Consider the following 24510-nt stretch of genomic DNA (forward strand, 5'->3'; position numbering starts at 1 on the left):
TGTGATAAAAACACAAAATTTGGCACAGAGGTACAGTACTCGTCAAAGGTTTGGACAAACTTACTCATTCAAGGGTTTTTCTTTATTTTTACTATTTTCTTCATTGTAGAATAATAGTGAAGACATCAAAACTATGAAATAATACATATGGGATCATGTAGTAACCAGAAAAGTGTTAAACAAATCAAAATATATTTAGATTTTAGATTCTTTAAATTAGTGTCATGAACCGGCTCAAAGTTCGTCACAAAAAGGGAGACAACGTGGAGATAAGGAATAACAAAATATATTTATTAACTAAAGTAAACTAAATATAATTAACAACGGTGTGTGTAGTCAGTAGTCAGTAGTGTAAGTGAGTGGTTGAGTGCATGAATGTGATAATGAGGGATGTTGAAAGGTGCCAACGCAAACAACCAAAAACAGCCAAATAAATGCCACAACCAAAATCTGTGTCTGCATGGAGAGAGTCTCCCCAATGAATGGGGAAGAGGTATATTCATCCTGGGTCACACCCGAGCCCAGGTGTGTCCCATTTCACTAATGACCCTCCCGGCTCCTCCCACTGACATCCTGACATCCTATTAAGGAAAACAAGAGCAAAGAGACAGAATATGGCAGACAGAGTGGGAGATCACAGTAGTCACCATTTGCCTTGAGGACAGCTTTGCAACCTATTTGCATTCTCTCAACCAGCTTCACCTGGAATGCTTTTCCAACATTCTTGAAGGAGTTCCCACATTTGCTGAGCACTTGTTGGCTGCTTTTCTCATCCCAAACCATCTCAATTGGGTTGAGGTTGGGTGATTGGGGAGGCCATGTCATCTGTTGCAGCACTCCATCACTCTCCTTCTTGGTCAAATAGCCATTACACAGCCTGGAGATGTGTTGGGTCATTGTCCTATTGAAAAACAACTGATAGTCCCACTATGCGCAAACCAGATGGGATGGCGTATCGCTGCAGAATGCTGTGTTAGCCATGCCGGTCTAGTGTGCCTTGATTTCGAAAAGAATCAGAGACAATGTTACCAGCAAAGCACCCCCACACCATCATCACACCTTCTCCTCCATACTTCATGGTGGGAACCACACATGCAGTTCACCTACTCTGCATCTCACAAAGACTTGGCGGTTGGAACCATAAATCTCAAATTTGGACTCTGCAGACCAAAGGAGATATTTCCACCGCTTGTGTTTCTTGGCCCAAGCAAGTCTCTTCTTATTGTTGGTGTCCTTTAGTAGTGGTTTCTTTGCAGCAATTCAACCATGAAGGCCTGATTCACGCAGTCCCCTCTGAACAGTTGATGTTGAGATGTCTGATACTTGAACTCTGTGAAGAATTTATTTGGGCTGCAATCTGAGGTGCAATTAACTCAAATTAATTTATCCTCTGGAGCAGAGGTAACTCTGGGTCTTCCTTTCATGTGGCGGTCCTCATGAGAGCCAGTTTCATTATAGCTTGATGATTTTTTTTCGACTACACTTGAAAAAACGTTCAAAGTTCTTGAACTTTTCCGTATTGACTGACCTTCTTGTCTTAAACCTCCTGTTGTGTTTTAATTGTGTAAGTTATTTCTTTCTTAATACGTTTAAGCCAATCAGTTGTGTTGTGACATGGTAGGGGTGGTAAACAGAAATAGCCCGATTTGGTAAAAGACCAAGTCCATATTATGGCAAGAACAGCTCAAATTAGCAAAGAGAAATTACAGTCAATCATTACTTTAAGAAATGAAGGTCAGTCAATCAGGAACATTTCAAGAACTCAGTGTAGTCGCAAAAATCATCAAGCGCTATGATGAAACTGGCTCTCATGAGGACCACCACAGGAAAGGAAAACCCCTGAGTTACCTCTGCTCCAGAGGATAAGTTCACTAGAGTTTACTGCAACTCAGATTGCAGCCCAAATAAATGCTAATTAATTCTGTGTTCCCTGTCCAAAATGACCGCCTCATTATAACTGATTATGAATCCATAATAATCCATATATCATCACCTAATGTTGTGTTAGATCTTTTTATAAACTTAACTTGTGAACATTACAAGTTTTGAACTTATATTTGCTATTCATGGCCTGTAGGCCTCATTGACCTGAGCTCATAAAAGTATTTTGAGTTTTAAAAAAAGCATAATGTTTGGATTATTTTGACTAACAAATACTCAGATGAAACATATTGTGCTATTTATCACAGACTACTTTGTGTCAAAGTTTAACAAGGACTCTCTCCTCCTCACCAGTGTCATGATCAAAGATATGATCAAGAGCCTCACATACAATATTTCATTTGGTCATTTTGCTGCCACAATACGAATTATGAGCAAGCCCTCAAAAAAGCTTTATATACCAGAGCTGCGAGAAAAGTTCTGTATATTATTGTTTGTGAGAATGCCAACAGGTGTGGTTCCTGTGGAAGAAGGGGAGTGATGTGTGTGTGTGTGTGTGTGTGTGTGTGTGTGTGTGTGTGTGTGTGTGTGTGTGTGTGTGTGTGTGTGTGTGTGTGTGTGTGTGTGTGTGTGTGTGTGTGTGTGTGTGTGTGTGTGTGTGTGTGTGTGTGTGTGGGGCTCTGGAGAGGAAGTGTGTCCATCTGATGAATGGGAATGTGAACTCAATTTTTTACACTAATTGTAGACTCACCCATTCATTTCTAATAACCGGTCATTTTTGACCGGGACCACCAGAGGTGTACAAAAGTTAAATAAAACACCCAAAATGTAATGAAAATCATCAAAATGTATTTGGTGTGTTCAGGTGCCCTGTGTGGACAAAGTCATGGAACCTTATGACAATCATATTAAATTAACTACATTTTTCAGAGACAAAACAGTCCAATTTGACCGGAACACAGCAGGAAGGTTAAAGTAATGATGGACTGTCATTTCTCTTTGCTTATTTGAGCTGTTCTTGCCATAGTATGGACTTTTACCAAAATTGACTATCTTCTGTACCTTGTCACAACACAACTGACTGGCTCAAACACATTAAGAAGCAAATAAATTCCTGTTCATTGAAATGCATTCCAGGTGACTACCTCATTATGCCAAGAGTGTGCAAATCTGTCATCTAGGCAAATGGTGGCTACTTTGAAGAATCTCAAATGTAAAGTATATTTAGATTTTTTTTATTTTAAATTTGGTTACTACATGATTCCATATGAGTTATTTCATAGTTTTGATGTCTCCACTATTATTCTACAAAGTAGAAAATAGTCAAAAATAAAGAAAATCCCTTGAACGAGTAGGTGTGTCCAAACTTTTGAATGGTATTGTAGATATGGAGCCACCCCAGATTTGGCCCCTGGGGAGTGTGGCAGTGGCAGTGTTCTACCTGTTTAAATATATGATTATTTTGAGGAATTTCAACCATTGACTTGTGTAACAAAAGGTTTATTAAAGTGGTGCTTTGCAATCATTGCCAATTTGCTTTTAAGCAAAAATATGTTGGCGCCTCTAGGGTTAAATTGCTGAGCTGAGAAGGTGTCTCTCTGTGGGAGAGATGGATAAAAACCGTCTCAGCTACCCAAACTTCCAGCCAACTCACACATCAGCAAGGCACTTTCTAAAATGGAGGTCTGTGCCCTCTGACAATTTACCTCCCATTAATCCCAGACAGTCTCATGTCTTTTCTCGAATAAAAAAAAGGACTACTTTTAAGATAGTTAACTGATTCCTTTCCTCTCTGTGAGAAATGTGAGAAATATTAACTTACATTGCCTTCGGAAAGTATTCACACCCCTTTACTGTTTCCACATTCTGTTGTGTGACAGCCTGAATATAACATGGATTATATTGAGATTTTGAGTCACTGACCTACAAATAATACCCAATAATGTCCAAAGTGAAAAAAAAAGTTTTTAGAGTCAAAAAGTATTCAGCCCATTTGTCATGGCAAGCCTAAATAAGTTCAGGAGGGAAAATGTTGCAGTCGTTTTTGTATCAATATCAAAAAATTTCTTGGTAACAATTAAGTACCTTAATATAATAGATTTCCATTAAAATGGGCAAAAAAAAAAGTATTTTGCTAGGACTGTCTGGGAATCATCTAAGTGGTGAGGGGAAAACTGAAAACTAGCTGTTATTGGCAGAGAGGTTTGGAACTCTCTTTGTTATCGGTCTATTAACCAATATACCTCACGGAGATGTCACCATGGAAAGTCGAAACTCCCGCCCATGCAAACCTGCTGATAAGAAGGTCCTGCTGTTATTTTCAACCAGCAACTATCAGGAAATGTTGTCACACTTTTACAGTGTTAGTTTCATCAGCCATGTTACAATATGGTAAAAAAAAACACAGGCAAAACAGAATTCTGTCAGCACTGGGTCTTTAGCAAATCACATGATAATATGCATGGACTCAGTCTGAGTGCAATAATAGTGGTTAACTTGATTTCTGAATGACTACCCAATCTCTGTACCCCACACATACAATTATCTGTAAGGTCCCTTAGTCGAATACTGAATTTCAAGCACAGATTCTATCACAAAGACCAGGGAGATTTTCCACAGCCTCATCATGATCATAGCTGCTCTGTAGCTAGCTAGTAATTGGCTTGATGCTTTGCTTGCCTTGTGCCTGGGTTGCTGCATGCCTTGCTTGACAATATTTGTGTGCCTAAAATCTGTGTGCAACCACGATTGTGCTTCCACCCCTACCCCCCTCAGCTCCAAAGCCTTTTCTTTTTCCAATCCCAAATCCTTCCTTCCTTCCCTCTTTCTCTTCCCCCTCTTTCTCTGTGGCATGCCAATGAAGATAAGTGCGTGTCTGCATTATAACTGCCAGCTTCTCATGTTGCTACTGCTGATACTACTTCCTCTGATACTAAAACTGTTCACTTGAAACCAGTGACTATACCCCACAGTGTCACTCGCTTCTACGACGATGACGAGTTCTCCTCCTCCACCACTTCCTGGTGACCTTTAACCTTTAACATTTGTCCTCCATAGCCAATAATAACTCAGATAACCCCTTGTTATAACCTCACTCAGTCAGCCAATCAACAACAACCATCATGTCACGCTGTGACCATTTTCCATATCCATGGGTAACCTCCAACCTCCTTATCCTTCTAATAATGTACACGGTGACTAACGTTGGTTTGTTATGATTCCTCCTGCCCTGCATTGCGCTGTCCAGCATGTCACGTTGACAGCTCACAGACTCCAATCTAACACATTGGTTAATTTCCTCTGAAAAGCTCAGAGTTAGTAGACCATTGGCCTCAATTTCATTACAGAGGAACAGATATATAAATCTCAAAATCTCAGCATTTACTTGACTTGAATGAATCACACGCAGACTTTCTGCATACAGAGATGGTACACATGGCACACATACAGTATGCATACAATACACACAAAAAAAACATGCAAAAGAAATGCAAAATCTAAGTCTCTACTTAGGTAAGGTGAATACTGCAGTAGAGAAAGATTGCAAATGCCCATGTTCAGGACATAGGCTAAATAAAAATGTGATTTTGTTAGATAACACCCAACTGTGGTTCATTATGGGTATCTTGAAGACCCTCAGTTCTTGTTGCCCTCCTGTAGACTACAGTACTGCAGGAGGGTGGGGGGGGGGGGGGGGGGGTGAAAGGATGGAGGAAGAGAGAGAGAGAGAGAGAGAAGGGAGAAGAGGGTAGCAACCTCACCTCACACCCCATACACCATTCAAGTCACTTAAAAGCTGAGAAGTTTGTATTAGAAGAAGAAGAAAAACTATTTTGGTGCCATGCTAGCTTCAAAACCAGCTTGGAGATATTTACAGTATTTAGATGTAACTGCTGGTCAGCCAGGCAGGGCCGGTGGGCCCTAGAATACTGTAAGTACTACATTACTATGCCTGCATCATTTTGCTGTGGTAAAGAAATAAGCAGGTGATTTCTTAGTCATGATGATAAACACAGTATTTTAAGAGTTGTGATGTGAATAATGTTGCCTCTATTTTATTTTCAAGCACAAAACAGAGGTCTGCTAGAGTTCTCCCCTTGCATCCCAAATGAAATCCTGTTCCATCCCAAATGGCACCCTATTCCCTACATGGTGTATTACTTTTCACCAGAACCCATAGGGTTCCATTTGGGACGCAACCTCTTTCTCAGCGAGCGGCTCTTTGTTGGGCTGCAACCTTGCATTTTTCCTGAGCAAAGAGAGAAAATTGGGAACGTTAGTTATCTTACTGATGATTAAGAGTCTCAGCACTGTCTGAAAGGGGATCGTTTTGCGGGTAGCTTAATGTGAGATCCTGCAGACCATCTGTGTGTGTGTGTTGGGAGATCAATTGGGAATTGAAACGTCAAGGCCTGGTTTTTGCTGCTTGCTGTGCCTCACCAGCACAACGATTTGCAACCTCCGCTTACAACCTCTGCTCTGTGAGGTAATAGTCACAGAAATAGAGTCATATAGTATGAGATTGGCAGTAGTGGTACCCTGATATATCTAAAAGTTTGGCAACTCCGAATTTCTTAGTTTTTGACCTGAGATCACCCTAAACTGGAATCACGGAATGGCACATAACTGTGGCCTATACCCAGCCTCAAACAGCCAGCCCCCTCCTCTCGTCTCACCACTCTCGCTCTCTCTCTCGCCCTCCCTCTCTCTCTCTGTCTCTTACCCTCCTCTCCTCCTTCCCCCCCTCTGTTTTTCCCCCTGTTGTCCATGTCACGTGCTCAGGCGATGTCTGTCTCCGTGGCAACCCATGTTAATGCCAGCCATCTGTATCACAGAGCGTGCAGGTAGCCTAGCGGTTAAGAGCGTTGGGCCAGTAACCCAAAGGTTGCTGGTTTGATTCCCCGAGCTGGCTAGGTGAAAACTCTCTGTGCCCTTGAGCAAGGCAGGTAACCCTAATTGCTCTGTATAAGAGTGTCTGCTAAAATGTAAATGATGGTTCTCTCTTTCCCTCCGGTCCCAGCAGACAGACAATGCAGCCCTTGTCTTTGCAGCGACGACAGCCAACATGACTATCTATCACCTCTCCTCACTGACTGACTGAGCCCATGCAAATACACATTCATTTATCACAGTGATTCCTCACTTGGTTGGAGCTAATTAACTTACTGCTGTGCTTGAGTGAGCCAAATGAAGACATTATGTGCGCATACATCCTCTTTCAGTTTATTTGTTCAAAGTAGTACCGCTCTCAAATTATACAACATTAGCTATACCCTGCTGTGTTTCCGACCTGTTTGTCGGAAGTCTACAACAGCTCAATATATCTCACTTGGTGCTCTGGTTGAGTCAACGTTGTTTCCACATAATTTCAATGAAATGACATTGAACTAACGTGGAATAGACGTTGAACTGACTGACATCTCTGCCCAGCAAAAATTATACATTGGAGGTGGCGACTAGTAATGTTTTTGGTTGCTTGTACATTTCTATTTATACCTTTTTTGGAAGTACATACCAGCCATAACGGGAGTAAGTGAAGATAGTTGCTCAGTGAAAAGTATCGAACGTACTTTGACATTATAACGCTTGCATAGCTGTCTAATGGGAGTTTGAATCTGAGCTTCCTGGGCGTTAGAGAGGAGACATGTCACAGTCATTGGCAGCATCTCTAACGCACAGATACTGCGGCAGGTTTCCACTAGCTTCCACAGCCACAAAGTCAAGTTAATTTAACGTTTAGCATAGGGCATACGGTTAGCAGTGTGATTAAGGTTAGGGTGAATGTTAGAATTAGGTTTAAAATCAGATTTTAAGAAAATGAATTACCCAAATTGGCAGGGTTTATGACTTTATGGCTGTGTTAACTAGTGACAACCCTCTCCCGCCTCAATTTAGAGCCACGCCTCAAAGTTGTGTTTCGCTCAGAATTTGAATAGATTAGCATGTCACTCAGTAAATCCACACAACCTAAATTCCAAAAAGTGACACTGTTACCAGGCTTTATGTGAAATGTGAGCCTGGGGACAAGGTCAGATCTGTCATAAACCTCTGTGTCTCTCCCTGTTTGACTCACACAGCATGTAGATCTCCCCTCCCCTTTCTATTTAGTTAGACCAAGAAGAAACATGGTGAAAACCCTGTAAAACACAATCTACGCCCCTCACGGCCAGAATATTCAGACTCTAAACTTTAATTATACCACAGTGAAACACATTTTGTGACCATTCTCAGCCTTCCTAGTCGAGGGGTGTGTGTGAGCACTTTTGCTGCCATGCCGTTGAGCTATGTATATTTAATGCATGCAAAGTGAGTAGCATTGCAACATTAATTCAGACATAATGAGCAGTACTTCCCAGCACTTAAGGGGACTTCTAATGGTGTATGGTAGATAACAAGGGAGAAGAAACCTCTTCTATTCACTCACACTTAGAGACAAAACGAATGTTAGATAGCTAGCTTACTCTGAGTATGGTAGGGAAGCTATAGACTTAACAGCAGTAATAAGCTCCAGGTGTGTCTTAATCCACATACCAAAGAAGGAAGTCCAAAGGCACTCGTGAGAAATCCATCCTTATAGGCCACCGTAGGCATTTTTTTTGCAAATTTAACATGAAAGGGGAGGAAAGTCCTATTTCACTGTTGAGTAATAGATACATCACATGTGGTCCCACCCTAACTAACTATAGCAGAGTTGCCATAGGCCTCTATTGTCCCAGAGAACAGTGGTATACCCTGCAGCAACAGCCAGGCCTGACCATTGAGATATTGAGCTATCCCTGCCAACCATGCAGTGTCTCCCATCAAACCTCCACTTCTTCTGCCTCTCACACCCCTATGCTCTCCCCCTGCAGTGAGGCGTGTGCCACCCCGGTTCTCCATCCCTCCCAACAACCACGAGGTGATGCCGGGTGGCAGCGTGAACCTGACGTGCGTGGCGGTGGGAGCACCCATGCCCTACGTCAAGTGGATGATGGGGGTGGTAGACCTGACTAAGGAAGAAGAGATGCCCATTGGGAGGAATGTTTTGGAGGTCACCAACATTCGCCAGTCTGCCAACTACACCTGCGTGGCGATATCGTCGCTTGGTATGATCGAGACCACTGCACAGATCACCGTCAAAGGTGAGAGGGCTGGGAGAAGTGTGAGAGAGGGGGTGTGGGAGTTTGAGTGTTTGAGTGTTTGTTTTGCCTGGTATTTGGTATTTTATTAGGATCCCCAGTAGCTGTTGCGAAGGTGGGAGCTGCTCTTCCTGGGGTCCACACAAAACATGAAACATGACATAATACAGAATATTAATAGATAAGAACAGCTCAAGGACAGAACTACATCAATTTAAAAATGGCGCACGTAGCCTGCGATGCAGTGAATTAGCTATGTTTGGTATCTAGCAAAGTAGCCCTCATTCAAGATCAACATGTCAACATCCAAAATCAATAGATGGATCTGGATCAAGATCAACATCCAAAGGAGATATTTTAGATTAATATTAGATGGACATGTTAAAAATGTCTCACTATGTCTTGGACTGCACTATAAGAGCTTGATATTCATGAATCATGATCCATTACACCTAATGGCACAACAAGCTTAATACTAATATAGAAATATACTTTTCTTTCTTTAAACATGTATACAGCATTGTGTGAAAGAATAAAAAATTCTAAAAATGATTTACCCACAATCCTCTAAAAGCAGAGGGGGGTGATATGGGTCTAAGCCGGGTGCGTTTCCACCAGACCATGGGCTCTGCATGACTTGCATTCATTTTTATTAACACTAGAACCGCTGGGCCATGATTGACCCAACATTCTAACAGTGTAATTGATATATTTCAAATGCTATTGCAAAAAATATATCATTTGGTTGTGTTAATGAAGGGCTTGGGCACCATTGGAATACGATATATATATTTTATTTCAAATAACACAATAAATAAAAAACGCGCCAAAATTCAAGTGTCCAATCAATTATATTCGTGGAGTGCCTTTGTTACAACTATAAAACAGAAAACATATGTGTTGAAACATGGTAACAGCTTCTTTTTATAATGACAAAAATGAAATTAATACCCCAATCACCAAGACCAACGGTCAAAGGACGAGTGGTCAAATGATGAAAACATCAGTAGCCTAAACATCATTACAAGTGCCAAGTGTCTTGATAAATAGCCAAACTCGGCACAAAAGCAATAATTGCATTACAATGAATAGAAGTGTCGATATAACAGCAGTCAAAAATAGTCCATCATTGTCAGCTCATGCTTACATTACATGGTGTCAGCTAGGTTTTATTTAGCCATTATTCCTTGTCCCGACAGTCTTTGTAACTTTCACTTGCTTGACCCACTTTGACATACGTTGGCTTGCTTGTAGCACGTAATAGTCTCCGGTTTTCTTTTTGTGTTCCCATTGTCTTGTCATTCTTCATCACCATTGTGGAGTACAACTGCTGTGCAGGTGCCTTATTTTGCACAGAGGGAGGGAACTCCTGTCTCACTTTGTTCACGGTGCCGTCCAGACTTGTTTTCTTTGCAAGCAAATTGTTCACCAATGACAGTGAATTTAAGAAATTGTCCATGGTGACATTTTTGGCTATTTCCAATGTAAGGTTCCACAAGCCCCATCACCACATTCTCTGACACTCACTCACCTACTGCCCAATGTGGATATTTTCCCAGATGAAAGCCGTTCAGCATCTACAATTACGCACACTCTCATTGGGTAACCTGCTCCAAGTAGGCCAGAGAAGACTGATAAGACTTATTTTATTTGGTGGACTGAAATAGGGTACATATCATTTTAAGATTTTAATTAGACCGGATCAATGCCATAGAATGGCTCGCCTTGTTCTTCATTCACAATTGGTGACTACATAATTATGCATTGTTTGTTTCCCCTCGTTCATCAACTCAAAGCCATCATACTTTACTTCATTTATTTAATCTGGTGTTATATGTGTGAAATTAGTTTCGGTATAGTTTGGGTTCAGTTTCATGGCAATTATCGGGGTGATTATCAGATGGGCACTGCACTTTCAACTGTGGGAAGAAGGAGCGAAAAACCATTTTAAAAAATGACATGCCCTCCTCAAACTTGTTATAACTCCTGTTCTGTTTGTGATATTACGATTCTAATGACAACAGTGTGTTATATGGATTTGTTTAAGAAAAGTCAAGGATGGAGGGGGGCATGACTTAAAACATGGCAGAGTAATAACACACTATAATTCATGAGGAATCAAAATGACTGCTTTAGCGGTTCTAGCAGTATATGTTTTTTAATATTATTATTATAAATTCACCCAAAAATGATTTCTAACAGTGTGGCTGTGTGGTTGAGTGGATACAATTCCAACAAAATGTATCATCTTACTGCCCCTCCTGTTTCTAATCTGTCTAAATAAAGCATTGAAAAAATAACGGTGGAATTCCACAAAAAATATTCTCCATAGGCCCTTATCAGTCAATGTTTAGGCTGTAAACCATTTGCATTTCAATACCATTGATTGTATGATAAACATAGTGTTTGTGTTTTGATACTAACTTTTACATGCATGCACTGAAACCCAATAAAGTGTTTTCACAACACTCTCTTAAAACCCCAATTTTCAGGTTAAAGAACTACTTTGGGTGTTTCAGACGACTTAATTTCTGTTTTAAAGCACTTACATTGGATTTACATTGAAGCACCTTCCAAACGATTTCAGCTTAGGTGCTCTACTTTTCATGGTTTCATTACACAGTCATGGTGTTAAGAAACGTTCTATTTTTACAGTACAGATGACAGCCGTGTTCATTAATACTGTCATCAATAATTCAATATGGCTGAAACTTTACCTTCCTGAAAACCTAACTATGACAAAGTAGCGAGATGACAAACTAGCGAGCAAAGCGTTTTGTGTTTACTTTCCAATTACAATGGGATCCTGCTTTCGGGAAATACAGTAGGCTTTCTCACTGCTTCAAATATGAACAGCACAAAGTAATATTTTATTTATTTTTTAAGGAAGGGTCTTAGCTATTGTCTAATGATTCCAGATCGAATTGGCCAAAGACTCAGTTGAACATTTAATTTACTACTTTGTTCATTGCATGTGAAATGCTTGAAGCCCAAATCAGTTCTCATATAATCTCTACATCCTCTGAGTTTAGTGAGTTGAGTACATGGAGAGATAATGAAGTCAGTTCCTTCTTCTAGGGATTAATATTTGCACTGGCTGAAACAACACATAATATTAGAGTATTGTGACGCTCAAATACCTATCAGTCTAACCAATCATTAATTCACTAGAGTTATTATAGAGAATCTCAGTTATTTCAAAGATTTTTTTTGAAGAGGAAAGCACTACTACTTCTAGTAATGGAGACATATTTTCTGAATGAATGGGGCCCTATGGTAATATTAACAAAACACAATATGACTATCAAAAAACAAATAATAAAGTACACTGTTATCTGTTTTTGTAATTTTATCAGTAACTTACTGTATTAATCACCAATATGATGCTGTATAAACTGAATACAGTAGATTACTGTAGAATGTACAGCAAAATACTGTAAATGTGTTTTACAGTATGAATTATGGTGCATTTTGGGAAAATGTTTTGGGCGAGGAAAAAGTTTCTGGCTCATTAACATATTTAAGGCGTGCCTTGTAAGAGGCTATATTTGTTGCACCCGTGAGTGAGAATGCTGTACCCCCACAGAATACAGTAATATACTATATTTTCTCAATTCTACCAACCTTGTCCTGAAACTTTACAGTGTCTTATTGGCACTGCTGCCAGTAATTTACTGTCGTTCAGAATTCGCTACCAATTTTGCATTTTTGGAGCATCAACAACCTTTTGACCACATGTGGGTGTGTGGTAATGTTTCTCAAGCATTAACATATTTTGAGGCATGTCTTGTATAAGGCTATATTTGTTGCACCCATTGAGAGTGCTGTACCAATTTAAGTGATATGTGGTTCACTAAAAATTGCAGGGAACAGATCAGAGTGACAGCACGTCTCAAATCTTTAACGGTTGAGCGGCTAGCAATTTCATTTTGATCTGTTTTGCCCTGTAGTCACTATCAGTTTAGAAGCCGTTCTTAAGGCCTAAAGTGCAAGTGATATAAAACACCAAATATCAGTTGGTACACTGCAATAAATAATTAAATATTCACCATTAGCAAATGCTGAATGGATTTTCAGTTTAATTCAACAATAAAATACTTTATTGATGTTTTGCTTTAAATTCACTGCAGCATACTGTAAATTATGGTGCATTGAGAAATATTGTGGGAAGAGAAAGAATTGCTGGCTCAGTAACATTCTGTATTTTAAGGTGTGCCTTGTCAGTGGCTATATTTGTTTCGCCTGTTAGTGAGAGTCCTGTACCATTTTAAGTGATATATGGTAGTAGTTCCCTAACAATTAAATGTATATAGGGAACAGGTAAGAGTAGTGGCGGTTCTTAAACCTTTTAATGGTTGACTATTTAGCCATGTCCATTTGATCTGTTTAGCCCTGTAATAATGGCCAGATTGGCAGCCTTTGTCCAGGCCTCTAGAAGTACAAGTGATATTAAACACCAGGTATTCATTAGTTTGCTATAATATGCAAATGCATACAGCCAACCTGCTTGCGCTAATCCCTTGTAATTACTGTAGGATTTTTAAAAAACAGTTTAATAGTCACTTGTACTTTGTTTCATTGCTCTGGCATCATGTTTAGGCCTCTAGATGTACAAGTGATATAAAACACCCACTATTCATTAGTATGCTATAATATGCAAATGCATACAGCCAACCTGCTTGCTCTAATCCCTTGTAATTACTGTAGGATTTTTTTATTTATTACAGTTTAATAGTCACTTGTACTTTGTTTCATTGCTCTGGCATTAAGTTAAAGTGAATATCTCACTATTGTATTGGCACTTTCCATAGATATTCAGAATCATATCATAAGATGTATTGTTGTAATTACAATTATTTTGAAGACCAGTGCATCCTTAAATACAACAACATGTTCAGTAACGGTTATAGAAACGTTTTGCTTGCAATGACTGTAATATGTGTTTGTTTTATCTACCGTGGTTGAATGCACTGACTGTAAGTTGTTAAGGACCAGAGCACCTGCTAAATGACCAAAATGTACATTTAAAAATGAAAACTTTCAAGGAACACTGGGTGATACGTCGCTGCATGCGTAAATCCAATAATATGCTGTAAATTAGATTACAGTACCATTTTTGGTAATATAAAATGCATTACCATGAAATGGATTACGGTAGCTGTAGGTTAAAATAAATCAACGTTACTTACTGGCCAATTGCTGCAGGAAATGTTTTAAAGTGTAAGCAAACTACAACTCCCCAATTAGCTCATGATATCACTCACAGTGTTGACAGATGGTGGGATATTTTCAAGTCCTGGGAGAGGCTCTCTCTTCTCTACAGACTCACACCTACTGATGAATAAGTTTTCCGCAACTTTGTATATGTGATGCATGCATAATAGGCCCTAAAATAGTCTAACTTCTAACTTAACATCACTCAGTACTCAGAGCAATACTGTCAGGGTTTCAAAAGTTTTTCAAGCTTCTTTAATAATTGTCCCAAATGTCCCAAATGCCACCCCTTTTCCTACATAGTGCACTACTTTTGACCAGAGCACCATGGGCCCTGGTCAAAAGTAATCACTATATAGGGAATAGCGTGCCATTTGGGATGCAGGCAATAATAGCAGATGTCAACCAAGGCGTCAGGAGTTGGGGGGGGCTGCGGCTGTAGGGTTGATCTCTTTCTCTAAAACCTCTCGGGTTGCAGTGTCTCATCCCTAATGCCCATCTGACGTCTGGAGGCGAGCTGTTACCTCTTACTTTAGCAGAACCATTTGGACTCTGATAGTAGTACAATAATGCACAACACAAAAGTGATTTAGCAAACATTTTCAGCCACAATTTTATTACAATGCAGCCTCTTTCCATTTACGAGGGAAATAAGAAAACCTGGGAGAGTGTGTACATTACCATTACCATGAGGTAAAGGGACAGATAATCACTTTCTTTGCAGAATGGACCTACATCTTGAGTGTTTCAAACTCAAATGCTCTGCGAGTGCAGAAAAAAAATACATTCATATTATACTATATGTTATATCATGTATTATAAACTGGGTGGTTTGAGCCCTGAATGCTGATTGGCTGAAAGCTGTGGTATATCAGACCGTATACCACGGGTATGACAAAAATACACATTTTAACAGTTCTAATTACATTTGTAAGTAGTTTATAATAGCAATAAGGCACTTATGGGGTTTGTGGTATATGGCCAATATGCCACGGCTAAGGGTTGTATCCAGGCACTCTGCGTTGCGTCATGCATAAGAACAGCCCTTAGCTGCGATATATTGGCCATATACCACACCCACTTGAAATATGTCACCTTGCAAGTCAACAGAAGGTAAAATAATTGCAAAATATGAAAAGAAAACCCTCTCAAGAAATCCTAGCACTGGCCTCCCGGGTGGCGCAGCGGTTAAGGGCGCTGTACTGCAGCTCCAGCTGTGCCATCAGAGTCTCTGGGTTCGCGCCCAGGCTCTGTCGTAACCTGCCGCGACCGGGAGGTCCGTGGGGTGACGCACAATTGGCCTAGCGTCGTCTGGGTTAGGGAGGGCCGGTAGGGATGTCCTTGTCTTGTCTCATTGCGCACCAGCGACTCCTGTGGCGGGCCGGGCGCAGTGTGCGCTAACCAAGGTTGCCAGGTGCACGGTGTTTCCTCCGACACATTGGTGCGGCTGGCTTCCGGGTTGGATGTGCGCTGTGTTAAGAAGCAGTGCGGCTTGGTTGGGTTGTGTATCGGATGACTTTCTACCTTTGTCTCTCCCGAGCCCGTACGGGAGTTGTAGCGATGAGACAAGATAGTAGCTACTAAAACAATTGGACACCACGAAATTGGGGAGATAAAGGGGTCAAATTCAAAAAAAGAAAGAAAAAAAAAGAAATCCTAGCACAAAACCACCTAGATAACTTACATTCAGTTCACTCCATTTTACATTGCTTACATTGATTTTCAGTCAGTCTACTTAAGTCTGCTTTCTATGTTGGTTATTTATTCAAGACTAACATAAACTCTTCTTCAGTATCTTTACACTCCCTAAATATTATAATTTTGTATTGATACTCAATTACCTGACATTGAACACATTTGTCTTTTTGCCAAAGGTGTGCTCCAAGCCCTGAAATAGTTTTTTGGGGATCAATATGTAAATAAAACGAAAATAGAAAAGACTCATTACTCTATTCATCTCTCTATTCAAGACTCTGACTCTCAACTTAATTGAAGGAGAACGTTTTGCCCTAGATAGCAAAGAAGGAAATAATGGGCTTTCTATATATGTATATATATAGTGAGTGGGAGAAAAAGAAAGAGAGCGCAACAAAGAGGGAGAGAGAGAGAGAGACCGCGCTGAATGGTGACACTGGTTGAGAGACACTTTGCTTTGGGAGATAATGAACATGGCTGGCTTGGCCCCTCCAGTGACAGGTGAGGTACTGAAAGAGACAGGCTCTGAACAGTGATTGACTGATAGGATGTGAGTGCTGTCCTTCTCGCTCTTTTCGCTCGTGTTGCTGCTCACAGCTCTGGGGCCTGCATTAGTGAGATAGAGCACTCTCAGCCTTTTTTACGTCTTTATTTGTAGTATAATGTTAGCAGGACTGGATGAAGGATGAGAGAATATATTGGAATAGAACAAAATAGAATAGAATGGAATAGTATACTTTATTGTCCATGAAAACAGAAATGTATCGTTTTGCTGTTGTGAGCTTCCATGACCTGTGTATTTCTCTCCCTCCCCAATGGTCTATCTGACAGCCCTGCCCAAGCCCCCCACCTCCCTGATTGTGACGGAGACCACAGCCACCAGCGTCACTCTGACCTGGGACTCCGGGAACCCTGAGCCTGTGTCCTACTACGTCATCCAGTACCGGGCCAAGGTCTCTGACAACGGCTTCCAGGAGGTACGTTCCAATGGTTTGAATGACTCAGTGGGTGCAAGCAACACCAAGGCTGTGGGTTCCATTCTCACATGGTTGTGGGTTCCATTCCTGCATGGGCCACATATGCTGAGTGTACAGTAAGTGTCATGGTCAATGTTGACAGTTCTGTAAGTCACTTTGGATAAAAGAGTCTGCTAAATGACCATATTATTATGATGTCATTATGTTTTAGGTTGACGGAGTAGCCACCACCCGCTACAGCATCGGAGGGCTCAGCCCCTACTCTGAGTATGAGTTCCACGTCATGGCGGTGAACAACATTGGGCGTGGCCCTCCCAGCAGCCTCGTGGACACCAGAACCAGTGAGCAGGCTCCCTCCTCTCCACCGCTGGCTGTACAGGCTCGCATGCTCAGCGCATCCACTATGCTGGTCCAATGGGAGCCTCCCGAGGAGCCTAATGGACAGATCAGAGGGTAGGGTCTTAGCTATAAGACTATTCTATTAATATATCTTTTTAAGGCTTAATGAAGCCTTTATAAACTCTTTATGAGGCCTACATGCTTTATACATGTCATACAGCTAAAGGTTGATTTAACAGGTCTCTTCGTCTGAGGATTTTATCTTCCATTTTGTAAACTTGGCTGATTGATTGATTTTCTAACCCCCTCCTCAGTTACCGGGTGTACTATAGCTCTGACCTCGGAGCCCCGCTGAGTGCGTGGCACAAACATAACACTGATGACAGCAGACTGACCACCATCTCAGGGTTGACCACAGATATCACCTACAGCCTCAGGGTGCTGGGGTTCACCTCTGTAGGGGACGGACCTCCGTCTGATGTACTGCAGGTCAAAACCCAGCAGGGAGGTGAGTGGACACTCTGAAGGAGGGACAGTACCTAGTGCACTACCTAGGTGGTAAGTGTACAACTTGTGTAGCCGAGGAGTGGTGAGCGGGCACTGTTACTCATGAAGAAGGGACACTACCTAGATGGCAAGTAGACACTGTATGAAACAGGGCGCACTTTGTGTGTTAGGTCTGTTTCCGCTCCTTAACCACCCTCGACTGTGGGACAATCTTCAAGCTCAAGTCTCCCAAGTAGAGGTTTCACTTTTCACTAAGTGACAATCCATATCCACAAGGGCATATTATCTACTGTGCTGTGTCCTCCAAGAAACAAAGTAGGTGTCTGCTCTGCAGTTTCCTCCTCTTCTGACACATTTGAGAAGAAAGGTGATAAAGTGATGCAGTGCCACTGAATTATTTTGCCGTGCAGAAACAGTCTTCTGAATTGGTTTCTTTGTACTGTGGATGTACTCGAGCTTTTAAAGGTATAAAGGAGTCACTTGTGAAGGTGTTCTGTATATTGCTGGCACTTGTGAAACAGTAGTCTCAGCGCTATTACAGAGTGATTCATGCGAATGCACAGCGCATCTCCTGTGCCTCACAGCACGTCTGCAGACTCTACCGTAGTCTATATGATTCCACACTGAGTAATTCACTTTGTCCCAGTCCAAGTCATCAACCCCTCTGTCCAAAGTGTGTACTTCCCTTTGTGGTTAAAAGAAGATGGTGTAAGACATTCCAATGCTTTTAGATGGATGGGAAGGAGTGCACAAGTGCATGCTGTGGCTGAATTAAGACGTAACCCCTATGTATCCTGAGAGGTAAAGTCTCTCTCTCTCTCTCTCTCTGCCTGTAGTACCAGCCCAGCCGTCTAGCTTCGAGGCAGAGGCAGAGTTGGACACCCGCATCATGTTGTCGTGGCTGTGGCCTGTCCAGGACCAGATCACCAAGTACGAGCTCATGTACTGGGAGGCTAACTCTGGCAATAAGGTAAATTACAACTTTAAACCTGTCCCCAGCATGTCCTACCCTTACTGATAATGCAATCCCCCTACTCCAGGAATAGTGTAGTCCGTCTCGTAGGATCATGAAACATTTCATGCTTCTGTTATGTTTTACTCAGTGGACTTTCTATAAGATATTTCAGATGTTGCAAATGCGATATAGGATCCGAAATGTAATTCCTACTTTGTGTACCTTTTATGTGGAAGTGTTGCATATTAACTTTGAGGATTAATATCTACAATTAATATCTACAATCTACAATATGATTAATATCTACAGTTCTCATTGTGCTTTTTAACAATCTCTAGCGACAGACGTAAACATAAATAGAGTAGCGATCTTGCTAGTGCCGACAACATTTGTTTCTGGGTCCTTTTTTCTCAACTCTTCCGAGACTTTTACTAACGTCTATTATGCCTGTTCTCTTCCTCAGCTCCACGTGACCTTCCTTCCAGCGGGGTCCTATGCTGTGGAGGGTCTGAAGCCAGACACCCTCTACATGTTCTCCCTGGCTGCTCGCTCTGAGATGGGTCTTGGCGTCTACACCCAACTTATTGAGGCCAGGACTGCCCAGTCCAGTAAGTACTGTGCCTCGACTCCCAGACCCAAACCTATAGCTTTTTTACCTCTCTTTACCTCGAGCTGACTACTTTTTGGTCCACACCCCAACGCCCAGACAGAGGTTTTTTTCTTCTTCTATGTGCAACACTTTCGCTCGTCCAAGCTTTACTCTAGGACTTTAATGAAGTTTTCTGCATCTTACAAGAATGTGTAGTCAGTGCCTCATTGAGGTGGACACAAAAGGTAGGTCATATTTTGCACCTCAAACCCATCTGATCTTGAGGGGGAAAATCCTATGTGTGTACTATGATTGGACAAAACCATCGATCAGGTGACACCGTTCATTCCTATGTGAAGACTCAAAAGTGCATTGAAAGAAAATGATGTTGGTTAAGATGACATCTCATTGAGACATAACGTACGCAGTTTGAGCTAGCTAGCAGGCTAGCTCGGTGCTGCCCACTCTCATTGAGTAACTCAAGTTGAAGGCCTGACCGGGGTACTGCAGGCTTATCCTTCTAACTTCTGTTTGCAATTTGAAAATATTAGGTTCAAGAACATACATCTGGTGTATTAGAATGAATCATTTGTACCATGATTGTCTTCGAAAAAATGTTTTATTCACACAAAGATTGCAATTTTTCTATTCACTATTGATTTATTTTACCTTTATTTAACTAGGCAAGTCAGTTAAGAACAAATTCTTATTTTCCAATGACGGCCTAGGAACAGTGGGTTAACTGCCTGTTCAGGGGCAGAACGATAGATTTGTACCTTGTCAGCTCGGGGATTTGAACTTGCAACCTTTCGGTAACTAGTCCAACGCTCTAACCACTAGGTTACCCTGCCGCCCCACTATAATGGGGAAACAATGCCTGCAATACAGCGGTTAGCCTTGAACTTCAGCGGCTTCAATGAGAGGGTGCAGTCGTTCTCCCCTGACAAGTACAGTACATGCCAGCACTATGAGGAACATTCCTTCTCCCTATTTGCAGTCAGTTCGATAACAAATCACTACCAGTAGACCCTTGCACATTTTGACAAATAGTATGATAAACCCATTGCGCCACATTCAACTGAGTACATACACAGAACATGCTCATTTTCAGTATGATGCAGAACCCAGCAACCCCAAACAGGCTGCTGCACAGAAGACAAGGCAGCCTCATAAATGTCACCATCATTTGTTATTATGGTTTTATAGTTTATCATGAAACACGGCACCGCACTGTACTATACGTCTTTATGTATGGCCTTGGCATCCACCAACACAATCACTGTTGCCTACCCGACACTAATAGCATCGAACAGCTCCCCTTAATTGAGTTTTTAGCACATAACTAGCCCCCTCTGCTGCACCTCTGCTGTTGTCACGGCCTCAGGCTCCACTCACATCACCGAGCAGGCTCTCCAGGAAATCTAGGGGTTGGAAGCTGAAATATTTATGATGGGTTCCCTAAAACGAATCAGAGCTTATTCTGAGCCATTTGTTTTACTTGTCAGCTGTCAAAACCTTCATGTATGGAAAGGGGGAGCCAGGCCTGCATCCCAAATGGATCCCTATTCTCGATTTAGTGCACTGCTTTTGAGGGACCAGACAGGGCTTTGATTCCCATAGGAACAGAGGTCTCGAAATGGAGCTCTCTCTCTCTCTCTCTCTCTCTCTCTCTGAAGTCAGTCTCTTATCTGCCTGCCCACTGACACACGGAGTCATCGAGTCACCGTTTCAAGAAGGGTTCTAACACAGCAAAGTGTCTCTCTCTATCTGTCTTTGTCTCAATAACTTCCACTTTTCCTCCTTTCACTGCATTTCAATCTTTCTGCTCTATTCCCCTTGCTTCTCAAAATCACAATTCTATTACTATCTCTGTCCTCAATATTCTTACCCATTCACCATTTCATTCTCTTGCTCTCTTTATCTGTCCCTGTCTTTATTTCCTTCTTCTATATCTATATCTCCCTCTCTGTATATCTGCCTCCCTCTCCTCTATCTTTTTGTATTTCTTACAACCCTGCTCCTATTTGAAACGTAGCTGTTGCAATTTGTCTCCCACACATAGTCTCTTCCTCTCATCCACCCCCACATGAATATACCCAAAAAGGTTCAGCCACCTAGTGCACTATGTAGGGAATAGGGTGCCATTTGGGTTGGTGCACTATGTAGGGAATAGGGTGCCATTTGGGTTGTAGACTGTTTCTACTCTGTTTCAATCTGGATTTGTTCATCACTTGGGCATCTGTATTCTGAAAGGAAATAATGGGCTGTCAAGGATTAGCTCTTTCACACCAACCAACCAGACATGACTCATTAGTGAAAGCATATTGTGTCCTGCTGCCTCAGTGCTCTGGCTGCCAGAATCACAAGCAGGCATGTTAAAGTTCCTCTGTCACACAGTGCTCCCTCAGTATCCCTCACCCACCCACCACCTTTCCATTGTTCATATTCACTGTGTCGTGATATTCTGAAACATTTATTTTGCTCATTTATATTATGTGCCTGTTTTACATTTTAAGTGTTTGTTTTACTGTGTAAGATTGTGGGCTTAGCCAACAGACTAGAAAATAAAATAAGCACACCTTCTGAAGAAAAACACTTGATAAAAATGATTCATATGTATTTATATATACACCTACTATACCTCCTTTAAAAACAAATTTCAGGCTGCCTTACACACACGATTACTCTAACACACATTGGTAAAGAGTTATAGGCTACAGTATATGGCCCTCCCCCTCCCAGTCCGGAAGACCTAGGTTGTGTCCCAAATGGCACCGTATTCCCTATACAGTAGTGCACTATTTTTGGCCAGAGCCCTGGTCAAAAGTAGTGCACTTAAAGGGAATTGGGTGGTATTTGGGATGCACTCCTTTTCCATCCCTCTCCAATCTCTCCTGCTTGACCCCCCTCCCTCCCTGTGTCCCTCCCCCCAGCCCCCTCAGCCCCGCCCCAGGAGATAGTCCTGCTGAGCCTCAGCTCCACCAGCATTAAGGTGAGTTGGAGAGCGCCCCCTGCAGCCAGCCGCCATGGGGACATCGTCCGCTACACACTGGCCTACAAGGCCGCAACTGGAGAGGACCTGGAGCGCCACGAGTTGTCGGACATCGGGGCAGACGTCTCTAGTTACATACTGGAGGGCCTGGAAAGTGGTCAGAATACCAGGTGTGGGTCAGGGCTCACACGGACGTAGGCCCAGGCCCAGAGAGCCCTGCAGCCCGGATCAGGACCAAGGAGGATGGTATGTCCATGGTTGGGCCCAGGAAAGGGCCTCATTTCCCCGGAGAAGCACTTCTGGCACTAACCCAGCCTGATACTGGGTCTCTACTGCTACTAATACTACTGCTGCAGCTTTCCCCTGACCTGTCTCTGCCTCTGTCCGGCATCTGTGCTCCTCTCTGCCATGGTCAGGCTGGAGACTTTCCTGGCGAAGCAATACTGGCACTAACCCAGCCCTGCTGTTGTAGTAGTACAACTACTGCCACTACTGTTACTTATACTGCTCTCAACTGGGCCTTCCCCAGCGGCCTATCTCTGCCTCTCTCTAGCCAGGCAAGGCCCTCTTTCTCTGGGCACACTACTGACACTATAACCCAGCGCCGGGACTCTTCTACTACTATACCGCTGCTCTACTCTTTCTAATGACCTGTCTGGTTTTCTTTGACCACTCTCTTCTTCCTGTCTTTGAGCATGCTGTCATTTCTCTAGCCTGGTAGCTGGCTGGGCGGTCTGTGTTGTCTGGTGATGAGCCTGAGTCTGAGTGGGGATCTGACAGGCTCCATCTCCTCACGCAGATAAAGCTTTAGTTTGAAGTGCTGTGGTGAGTGGATAAATGGGCCGTCGGAGGCTAGCCCACAAGGATGGTCAGCTTTGCATCACCCAGCCAGCACACTCTGTGTGTTTATTACTGACAGAGGGCACATCCGAAAATTGCAGCCTATTCCCTATGGGTCTCTGGTCAAACGTAGTGCACTATATAGGGAATTGGGTGCCATTTTGGGCGCACACAGAGCATACCGCCTCACATTACAGCAGCACAGTCCAGCATCTGTGTCCACTAAGTCTAAGATGCCATTACACAACATTCTTACAAGGGGCTCCATCGTAACCAGGAATACAATAGGCTCTTTTCCTGAGACAATGGAGAAAGTATCAGCGGATTTGACAGTGCAGTGTTGAGGGTAATTCCTCTTCTCTTCACTGTGTTTCTTCTTTCTCCAGCTGTCCGTCCGTCAGCACAGTGTGGGGACTGGAGCCGTTCCTTCTTTTTTCCCTCCATCTGATAAAACAGGGTTTTTCTGCATCTTTCTCCAGCCGCCCGTCTGTCTGTGGTGACCACAGCTAACAAATGAAGACAGCATGTGCTCTTGACATCTTCCTGACTCCCTCTCTTCCCCCATTTCATCTTTACTGTCTCTCGCTTTTCCCCTTGCCTATTAATTATGTTAGGCTTTCCACTGTGTGTGTGTGTGTGTGTGTGTGTGGGGTGGTGGTGGTGGTGGTGGTGGTGGTGGTGGTGGGGGGGTGACGTGTGGGTGGTAGAGTGATGTGTGGGTGGTGGCTAGGGCAGAGAGAATTGTAATGGCTACTCATCTAGCAGCTGCTTTCCTTTCTCTTCGTTGTTCCCATGTTTTCGCATTCTGGTAGAGGCAGGTCTTTTACGGTCCTGTTCGGGTCAGAGAGCTACAGGGACTGATGTAATGGCTATAGCAGGGTCTCTTTATCGCATTATCGCCATCTCTCCCTCCCTCCCTCTCTCTCTCTCTCTCTCGGATTTTATCCATATCTTCCCCTCTCTTTGTTTTTCTTTGTCTTCACAGTGGCAGCAGGGCTTTAAAGAGTAGAAACAGCCAATAATGCCTTCACAAGAGACGAGCAGAAGCATCGTTTTAGTTAGGCAAACTGTTCCTCTCCCACTCACTCACATCCACTAACCTTCACTGTGTCACCTCTCTTTCCATCTTCATCTCTCTCTCCCTCTCTCTCCACATCTCACTCCATCAACCCCCTCCCCCTCCTTCCCTCCCTCTCTTAATCTCTCTCGCTCTCTCCCTCCCTCTATCTCCACCTCTCGCTCCATCTCCGCTCTCTCTCTCCCTCTCTCTCTCTCCCTCTCTTTCTCTCATGCCCCCTCTCTCTCTGTCTCTCTCTCTCCCTCTCTCTCTCCCATGCCCTCTCTCTCTCTCTCTCTCTCTGTCTCTCTCTCTCTCCCTCTATTTCTCCCATTCCCACTCTCTC

The 24510-nt window shown here is 42.6% G+C and overlaps 1 protein-coding gene across 1 annotated transcript in view; it reads left to right on the top strand.

Annotated features, from left to right (window-relative positions):
* Nucleotides 1–24510, top strand: part of ptprfa (protein tyrosine phosphatase receptor type Fa) — a 441814-nt gene that overhangs the window by 319480 nt on the left and 97824 nt on the right. Inside the window, 8 exon segments of the mRNA XM_029686556.2 lie at nt 8733–9002; nt 16740–16885; nt 17097–17338; nt 17539–17732; nt 18568–18701; nt 19150–19294; nt 22209–22415; nt 22418–22513. Coding sequence (XP_029542416.2) covers nt 8733–9002; nt 16740–16885; nt 17097–17338; nt 17539–17732; nt 18568–18701; nt 19150–19294; nt 22209–22415; nt 22418–22513 — 1434 coding nt within the window.

This window comes from Oncorhynchus nerka, linkage group LG17 (assembly GCF_034236695.1).
Source record: "Oncorhynchus nerka isolate Pitt River linkage group LG17, Oner_Uvic_2.0, whole genome shotgun sequence".
Lineage (NCBI taxonomy): Eukaryota > Metazoa > Chordata > Actinopteri > Salmoniformes > Salmonidae > Oncorhynchus > Oncorhynchus nerka.